Source organism: Acanthochromis polyacanthus, chromosome 7 (assembly GCF_021347895.1).
Source record: "Acanthochromis polyacanthus isolate Apoly-LR-REF ecotype Palm Island chromosome 7, KAUST_Apoly_ChrSc, whole genome shotgun sequence".
Classification (NCBI taxonomy): domain Eukaryota; kingdom Metazoa; phylum Chordata; class Actinopteri; family Pomacentridae; genus Acanthochromis; species Acanthochromis polyacanthus.
Window position 1 is genome coordinate 20,257,033 of NC_067119.1, and position 10,383 is coordinate 20,267,415.

The 10,383-nt window shown below is 44.4% G+C and overlaps 1 protein-coding gene across 1 annotated transcript in view; it reads right to left on the bottom strand.

The window, feature by feature from the left end:
* gas2l1 (growth arrest-specific 2 like 1) overlaps window positions 1-10,383 on the bottom strand; it is a 34,286-nt gene extending 23,903 nt beyond the window's left edge. Inside the window, exon 1 of the mRNA XM_022198971.2 lies at window positions 9,065-10,383. Within this exon, the coding sequence (XP_022054663.2) occupies window positions 9,065-9,799 (735 nt within the window). The 5' untranslated portion in view covers window positions 9,800-10,383. The remainder of the gene's footprint in view (window positions 1-9,064) is intronic.

Consider the following 10,383-nt stretch of genomic DNA (forward strand, 5'->3'; position numbering starts at 1 on the left):
TGCCCAACACACATTCATTGCTTGGTTAAATATAACCTTCGTTTGCTGTTTGCTAAGATCCACAGCGACCTAATTTTATTAAATAAGGCACAATTAGCCGCCGAGCTAACTAGCATTAGCAGCGAGCTAACTAGCATTAGCCCGGTCTTCAACCACCAAATTAAGAACAAGCCCAGTGGCACCATCTTGTGGCTGTTTCGAAGTGTTACACTTAAAGCAGAAAAACTGCAATTTCTAATACATGTAAGCCATTGAAACGCATTTTAATCGAAAAGCATGACTTATTTTTGAATGTAAAACTGAACTATTGTAGTTAAGAGCTATTATTAAACATTTCATGCACTTATTCAATTGATTTCAACCCACTATTGAATTTTAATTCACTTTTTGATTTTCAGTTCAGATTCTGAACCTAAGCAATTTTCACAGATTCTGACTCATCACTTAAACACAAGTTAAGTGAGTTGTTTTTGCATCAACTAATCAGTTGAGCACATTTTAGGTAAACATTTAATGGGCATAATCAAGCTTGCAATTTAATGTTTATTTTGAAACTTTTTCATAGTTAAATGGTTTTCCACAACTGAATGCCTTTAACTAACCAATGCTGAATTAGTTCTTCTTTACCTATGGTAATTGAGCTTCTAAACTTGAACACTGAAACAATTAATCTTACAAAAACAAATGTAAATAAATCCAGGCTGTTGACCAAATTATTTAAACTCTTCTTTTTGAGAACATCTAACTGCATTTGAATAATCTCACTTGTTGTTATGGTTGTTCCGATTCCAAAAACAGAACTTTTCCAGCCCAACTTGTGCTAAAATTGTTTCGTTGTAAATTTGTTTGTAACATTTGTCCATTTGCTCTCATTAAAAGACATGGCCCCAGATGCGTCTGACCTCAGTGACCCCCTGATGAGCTTAGATGACGCTTTAAGTGGCTTGACTGAAGACATGTTACCTGGATATGTAGGAAAAATCCAAAATGTTGGTCCTTCTACCCTTGAAACCAAAATGACAGAGCTCCTGACGGAAGCGATCTCAAAAACACACAAACAAAAACAATTTTTGTCAAAAATCTTAGGGAAAATGGCTGCTGTGATGTCAGCACAACTTCAAAACACTTTTCAACTCTTAGAGAGAACAACAAAAACTCTAAAAGCCCGCAATCAGGAAAATGAACTATTAAAAAAGCAGAACCAAACTACTCAAACCCAGATAGAGCAAGAACACCAAGCTAGGGTAGAAGCCCAGACACGTGTTGCTGAATCGGAAGCCCAGATCACTCAACTTCAAAGCAAAAATGCTGAATCAAACCAAGAAATACATCAATTAAAGACAGAAAATGACCGATTGCAAGAAGCAATTTCCAACCAAAAAACCCAGCTTCAAACTGTAGAGACAGAGCTGGAACAGTCCAAGAAGGACTATACAGAAACCAAACACCTTCTAAAGAAAGCTGTGTTTGAAAACAATGACTTAAAATCTCAAATCAAAGACAACAGCAGCTATGTGGCAAACCTCGAACGACAGTTGCATGACGCTGAAGTCAGAGCTGCAGAACCACTAGAAATTCAAAAGATCGAACCAAAAGAGCTAGCTGAACTTGAAGCTGAGCTCACAGAACCGGGGAGATACACCCCATCTCCTCCAGCAGCTCAGAGAAACCCATTACCCCAGGGTTCCACAGTCCGTGATTTAGACAGCATCGCTAGACACATAAAGCGTTTTGAACCAAATTTTAATGACTCCAACTATGACATCCTAACCTACTTGTCTGACATCAACTTCTTTTTGAAGAGGCGTCCACTCGCCTCAGCAGATGACAAGATTTGTCTGGTAAAGATGACATCCAGTCGTGATGTCAGCAGCTTTATCGACCGCCAACCTCTCAATGTCAGAACTGATTTTGAAAAGCTGTGTCAGGCCCTGAAAGAGGAATATCGCGACCTCATGCCAGACACTGGCCTGATACCTGCCCTTCGTGTCAAACAGGGACGATCAGAGAATCCCCATCAATATTACCACAGGCTACGTCTAGCCTACTTTGGATCCCAAAACAAACCGGGAATGGAGGAAGATTTGCAATTCAAATCTCTCTTTGTCGAACACCTGCATCCTACTACTAGCTACCACCTTGGAGTGTCGGCTTGCCCACGCTCCTTAGACAGCCGACAGCTACGCGAGCTGGCTGCAAAAGGCTTCTTTAAACAGAGACAGAGTCAGTCCAGATCAGCAAAACATAACACCATTCTGCGTCTTGACAGCCCTCCCTCACTGATGGAGCTTGAAGGAACGTCAGGCAACAATTCACATGGTCGGATTACTCATCCACCACAAGCTAAGCGACCTGGCTCAACACCGACACAGTCCTCACCTCAGGAACCTAGGCAGGCCCACAAACCTGTCAAACCACCTTGGACTGGCGGACGCCAGGACCACATGAAACCCGTTCCTAACCAAACTCGGCCCCCAGGTCACCCACGAAGGGGACGGTCGAACCGTTGGGACAGACATCACAGTCGTGGTGCCTTCCATGACAACTACTCGCATAGGAATGATGAGAAAGGCAGACCCAGACAGAACCACGTCAGTGGAACTGGTGAGTCTGACATCCCTCACATTTCCCAAGAAGACGTAAAGAACCTTAAACAGCTGCTCCAAGAGGTCCGGAAAACACGAGAGAAGTCAGAGCGTGACTCTGTAACGTCTGTGTCTTCCTCCACGGATTCCTTCAGTCCCTCAACCACGGCTGGAGAAGAATTCTACTTGGGACCTCATGAAAATGCAATGCACTCAGACCTACAACAATGCATGACTGAATACTCCAACCATGAATATGACAACCCTGCCAGCCAACCAGATGACACAGAAAATATGTCAAACTGGGAAGCTGATGAACCTGACTTTGACTCAGACCCTGAGACTGACACGCTAGATTCCCAACAGGGGGGTGATGACCGAGAACCCCTCAGTGCGCTCTCAGAAGTCCAACCAGACTCTGATGATGAAATTTTTGAGAACAATGCATTCACTGGTCCTATGACATTCCTGAGCCACCTCACTGAAAAAGGAGGTACAGGCCGAAAATTTCACCTACCGATACACATTGAAGGTGTCCTGCATCAGGACGCACTTCTGGACACTGGAGCCGACATCACAATAATGTCACTCCCTCTTTTCCAGGAACTACAACACAGACTGCACAGGACAGGTAGAAAGTCTGATTGTCAGTTCTGTGACTTAAACATCCAGCCATATGCACAGACGACGGTCACGTTGTCCACTAGGGCTGAATTGATGCTTCAGATAGGACATATGACACTGATCCATCCAGTGTATGTGTCATCTCTGGACAACACTCCTTTCCTTATGGGGAAAGACCTTCTCAACCGCTTTGAACCCATAATTGACTTTAAATGCTCTGTAATCTACGCACAGGTCCGCCAGCCTCTGCCAATCGCAGCTCCTGATGACACTGTGACACAGAGTTACAGCCTAGAGCACACAGGCATGACAGGCGACGCCCGACGGACTCCACAGAGCCCATATGACATCTTCCTTTGCACAGTGGCTGAATCCACTCCTGCAACCCACCTCTGTCCCCAGTCTGAATATGTCACTGAAACTGCAGGTATCAAGTGCACCAGCAGGGCCGCACTGCATAACCTCCAGCTTCCACTGGACCCTGGTCTTCCTTTTTCCATCCAGAACATTCCTGTGGACACTCCTTGGACAGGTGCCTCCACATGTCAGCCCAGCCCAGGATTTTGTGCCCACCCGCCCACCCTGTCAGCCAGTGAGCTCACTCGCCCTCCCTCTGCTGCCCCACAGGCCACTCACTCTCCTGTGTTGGTCTCCCTGGCAGCTGACTCTGACCTTATGACCCTGCCTTCGCTTTGCTCTGACACAGAGGGCCCGGTTCCTGATCTTGTGAGTGCTAATACCTACACTCTGCGCTCTCTGCACTTCTCCTCGGCTTCTCACTTTTGGCTCCTCTCTACTGTCCTCGCCATTTTCCTGGTGTTCATCGGCCTACTTTTTCATGCTTTTGGCCCTCTCTCTTCACCTTCGTTCGTGGTGACCCAAAACCACAGGGGGTGACGTTGACACACGGCCATGAATCACCATGGGCAAATCCCAGCCTGAACACCGTTCACCAGACCTCAGGTCAGATAGGAAAAGCCAACCACAGAAAGTTTAAAACCAGACTACTCCTACTTCTGATAGCCATCACAGGAACTCCACATGAAGTGACCAAAGTTCCACTCCTTAAAATAATGACAGGTAGACAAAGGATTCTACTACTGCACCTGCTCTTCCAGCCAGAGGAAGCCTGTGTTGATACAGCTCACACAGCTTCCCACTATACGACTGACGTAAGTGACCAAAACCTCACGCAAAATAACCACCAAGTGGGGGACAAAACATGGTCCTACCTCTCTGCCCAACCACCTGAGAACACTAAACCAAGTGGGGGTAAGCTCGATCGAAAGCTCCTCCCTCAATGGTCTGACAACTACAGGATTAAGGACAAAACCTGTCCTGTAATCTATCAAAACAAAATCGATAGGGACAAAAACCCGTCCACTTTAAATGAATACATAAAAATCGCACCAAAACTTCATAAAGACTGCATGGGAAGCAATAAATCAGTCAGATCTCATACCAGAACTAAATAGATAATTAGGAAAAACTAAACGTCCTACAGAAAAACAACAGGTGTAGAATAGAACAAATTAAATGACTTAATTTTACAAGCCAATTGTAGAATTAACAGAGAAAAAATAAATAACTTAATTTACAAATCCAATTGTAAAATTAACAGGCAAAGAAATAAATTACTAAGTTTACAAATTCAACTGTAGAATTAGCAGAGATAAAAGGAAATAAATAACTTTACAATCATAAGCCTAACTTTAACAAATAAACAACCATACAATCAAATTGTCAGGAAATTACCAAATTAAAAAAAATATAATCACAACAAACCAAGACAGTTTACTAAAACTAACATAAACAGAGCTGTTTTCCTTCCTTTCAGACTCAGAAAAAAAAATCACTTGAGGTCCTCTCAACCACAGGTGTCTTGTCTTCAGTCAAGTTCACCTTTAATATCTTTATTAGCACCCTCGTTAAACTCCGTAGGTACAAGTGGGGGTTAAACCCATCATATCAAGTGCACAACTGACCGTAGCCTCTGTTTTGATTCTCGTTAACATAAGATTCGCGTCTCTTATCACTGCTAGTACTGTGAATTCATAACTCTCTGTTTTCCAGGTTGTCTGCTCACCCGGTAGATAAATATACTTCTGTCTGACACGTTTCAAGACACCAGCTTTAGGTAAATCATACATCTACCTTCTCACTCTAACAGAACACCTTGGATTCATTACTACTGACAATTACACCTCTCATACGGTTAAATGACAATTTAACCATGATCTAACACTTCTGTAAGGATTTACATTTTTCAGAAGTGGCATATATAGCTTTAGGTTTGTTTTAATTTACCTTACTTTGTTTTATTTTTATTCTCTAAGCCCATAGGACTTATCTACTCTTTATTAGAATCTTGATTCTTTTACTTTACCTTACTAGTCAGTAATAAAGCTGTTTCAGAAGCTAACCAACTAACCCTTAGGATTCCTGTTCCTGATACTAATAAACATCAGCCCTGAATCAGAGCAGCATCTGAGTTTGATCCTGACACCACGGATGACCTTGATGTTGGACCGAAGTTCGTCTGATACAACGAACATCGCTCCAAAGTGGGGGAATATGTAGCAAGACTGCAAAGGCCCTGGAATTCCTGAGCTGATCAAAACTCAGATAAGCTCTCCCTCTCTCCAACACTGACCAACACCCATCTCTATAGGAGGATTGAGACATTTGTATTTCTGTAGGTTTTCATTCACAGAAGGATGGAGCTCCTGTGAACATTTAAACCCCTGGAATAACTTCTTCTTTTTAAAAGACAATGACTTTCAATTATATGCTATGGATGTTTGTTTAATGAACTTTCATGCTAAAATCCCTTTTCAGCTTTAGGAGACCCTCAGCCGGAGATGTCTCTGCATTCCACAGATCAGATAACAAGTCGTAAAACTTTATGGCAGAAGGCTGGAGTCACCCTCTCTCTCTCTTTGACTGAAACAAAGAGACTGGAACTGAACTTAAACAAAAACACTTGCCAAATTAATATTTCTATATGCATTTGGTTTTTCCAGATTTACCACAGTTACTCACAGTGTTTCATCTATGTCATATTTGAAGATCATATTTGCATGTCTGATAGAAGTCGATTTATTAATTTGTGATGTTAATCATTTCTTCCCCAGGATACTATGATTTTGGAATGAATTCCCTTATTAATCTCTGAATTTCCTCTCCATTTAGGTTGAATAATGACCATTGTATTTACCTGTTACCAAATCTCTGACTTGTTGTTATATTTTCACTGTGATACATATTTTTAATGTCATAAACATAAACATATAGTTATGAATGAAATGATTCACATCATATGAACATATGTATTAATCTACACATTTCACTTTCACACAACTGAATATGGTGGGATAGACAGATCATGTTTTGCGCGTTTAATATCATATTTTAATCCATTCTGGATTCCTCTTTCTTCTCTACTCTGTGAGAACAAAGAGATTCCAAATTCCACCAGACTCGCGCCTAAAAGTTCTCTCTCTCCGCCCAGGTCCTCCCCTTAGCTGGACCCACAGATAAAGTCAGCCGTAGCCCACATCTCACGCTCTTACTCTCTTACCACTCTTACTTCTTACCCCTCTCTTCCTGAGAGGCCAACCAAAGTCTCTCTCATTATTTTCTTACCTAAAGCGCGTTTTTTCTATCTTTGAAATTCCCTCACCATCTAAGTTTGTTAACTATTTATCTTTTAATATTTTTGTAACTTAAGGAGGCATTTTGCTCAATTTTAAACCAACGTTATTCGTTTTAATCTGAAGAACAGATTCAGAACCAGCATTTATTTTTCTTAATTTTGACCGTTTTTCATCAACACCCATTTTCTTGGCTAAAGCCTGAGAACCATCATTTTTAAACACTCAGCTGAGAACTACGGAGACCTGTTGGACCAGGTCTTTGCATAGAACCGATCAACCTGCGGCAGGACATCTAGGCGTGGCCACAACAACGACGACGACGCACCGCTCCGAACCCGCAGGTCCAGACCGTGTGCATAATCTGAAGGCCTCGCACGTCCCAGCCCCATGACGGTTCACTTCAATAACTCCAGCTGAGTTTGCTCTGATTCCATTCTATGGGTGATGTACTAACAGCTTGGTCAATTAATTAGTTTAATCAATTTATTCTTTTACAAATCATTAGAATTCTTAATCCAAATTACCGGTTACCTCGTCAGGTTAGCTCTGGCTAATCCTCACCATATTTCCTTCTCTCTCACACCACACACACACTCCCACATTCCACGCACACATGTAGTCCTGCACGCACACACACACACCATATCTACATTGTACATAGTTCACTTGTCATTATTTTCATAGAATAGTTAATAAATACCTCATTATAGACCAAATTACAGTCTTGTGTTGCTTTGTGTAGAATGTGGTCAATTTAACCGAGGATTCAAGACTTTTTGATATGAGATTGATCAAAATTTTTATGAATATTAATTTTTTTATTAATATTAATTTTTTCCCTAGAGATCTAGGGTGGTGCCCCAATTATTAATAACGAGAGCAATAAATCATAACGTAGTACTGCTACAGCTTCATGTCTAAGTACCAGTGTGGTTTCTTGGTTGAATTGCCTCATGTTCATGAAGCTGGCTGTTCTGCAGCATGCAATCAATTTTACACGAGGATGGAAATTCACCAGACACATGATGCCACTTCCTAAATCGGTCAAAAGCTCCTGAAATCTGTCGCTGTCCGACAGATGACACAGCGCACAGAGATCTGACAGATAAGGAAAGACAGAAATAAGCACCTGTAGCTTTTCTGTGCCGGTGTAGTCCCAAAATTCAGCTGGCTTGTATTATCCTCAGCTCTCAGTCATATGAGAGAGTGTGTGCAGACTGAACAGAGCACATCCTCCTCCACATGCTCTCTATTTCTGTCTGTGGAGGTCACACCAGAACGGCTCTGCTCCGCTGCTCATCAGGCAGGAGTGTGACTGTCGGCCCTCCTCCATCGCATCTTTGGTGTCAAAGAAGGACATTGTCCTTCTCATCAGCATGAAAATATTAACTTCCACCATCGTGCAAAACCCAACAAGCATGTGTTCCACTGAGCTCTGCTCTAACAAGATCTTACATGCTGGCAGGCCGGGGCAAAGGTCAGCCAGTTCAACTGGACAAATGACAAGAGTTGATGGAAGGAATGTATGAGAACCAATATGAGAAATGGGACATGCAATTGGTTCTGAATGTGGAATCTTCAGGATATTGCACTGATTGTTCTTGATGGACAGAAAAAATGAAAGAGGCTGAAGATAACCATCGAATGACTCCTACATTTCCACAAGAATGCAGAAGACACGTCTCTGAGCTGACCTGTGACTTTTCAGAGCTCTGCTGTGGGTGAAGGTAAGAATGTGTGACCCTTCAGGTGACCTACAGGTGAGCAGGAATGTAACAGCACGGGTTAAACTAAGTTATGCACATATGCATGCACACGCCCAGGCCACAGGCAATCTATAAGGCGCCTGAATTCTGTATAGCACTGATGTGATACTTTCAGAAACCGTGCTTCACTTTTGACACTCTGCTGTGTTTGGCTGTGGGAAAAGCGAGTCGTCTATCAGCTGCTTCATAGTTTTTAGCACCAGACAAAACACACCTCATGATATTTACATTTAAGCAAGGCCAGGAGAAGGAGGAATCATGTAGGAAGCTGCGGGAAGCGTCCCAGCAAATCCCCTCCTATGAGCAGTGAGATCATTACACTAATCTAATAAATCATAATGCACTTATGACACATTTTGGATTCCTATAGAGTCAGATCAGGGCACTAATACACAGCAGCTTGTGCGTATTTTCTTTTATCTCCTCAACTCACCAACTCATCCAAATTCCTCATGTCACATAAAACTCTCTTCTGCTGCCAGACGAAGGGCTCTGGATCAGGCTCCTCTTCATCCTCCAAGCTCTGGCTCTGGCTCTGGCTCTGGCTCTGGCTCTGGCTCTGGCTCTCCTTCCGACTGAAGCACCTGCTGGGCGGACTCTGCTCCACCGGCTCCCCGGCATCGATCCTCAGGCTCTCCTGGTCCCGGATCTCCTCCTCGATCTCCTCCTCCAGCTGGATCAACATGGGGGCCAGCATGCCGAACTTGGAGCCGCGTCTCGCCACTTCGAGGAGGCACAGGATGAAGTTCTTCTCGTTGCACCTCTCCACCAGGTCGTTGGTCTCGAACATGAGGACGTCCTTGATCCACAGCTCCTGCCTGCACCAGCTGATGAAGTTGGACACGTTATCCCGCGCCAGGAACGAGCCGGGGACGACGTTGCGCGACTGGAAGACAACATCTTTGGACGGCAGCTTCATGGACTGTGCAACCTCCGGGCTCTCCAGCTGGAAGTCGTGCGCTGCGCGGTTGACGTTGTTGGCGTGCCGGCAGAGCGCGCAGCCGGTCTCCAGGCCGTCCATGAAGGTGTCCGCAGTGATGTCCAGATCGTACAGGGTGTTGAGCCACTCGGCCAGGTCCTCCTTCATGGCGTACAGGTACTCTTCGCTGGATTTAAAGGGCCTGATGCTCTTGGAGGCGGCGGACTGGATGTTGCTCTGATCAGCCATATTGTCGGATTATGTATCAATAAAAGTCTCACTTGATAAATCCCGATTCTCTCATTGCAAAACTCGCCTCGTCCGCAAAACGTCGCGAAACAACCGTGTTGACGCACCCATGCCGACGTGCATGTGCGGGTTCTTGTGGCAGCTCCTTGAAGCCAGGCTTTGTGTTGTCAGCAGCATATCTGGATGCGGAGCGGCCGTGGCGCATGGATGCGTTTTCCGGATGTCTGCGAACCCAGTTTCCTTTAATAAGCGCATCGCCGGGTCCGGGAGTGGAAAGACGCGCACACACCCATGCGACGACCGGTTAATCCATCCAGTGCTGCTGTTGCTGCTGCTGCTGGTGGCCGGTGGGTCCTCTCGCCCACGGGGATCCACGTGTCACCATGTCCGGTGTCTCAGCTCCTCATCGGTGAAATCACGACCACTGAGAGGCACCGACTTCAGCTCGTTTCTCCCCGCAAATAGGCTCAGCCCATGTTGTTGCGCCGCCTCTTGCGCTGAATATGTTGACCTGCTGTAGCTTAGAGCGGCGGAGCGACTCGGTGGCACATCCCATTATGAGGGATAAACGCTCGGCAGAGGAG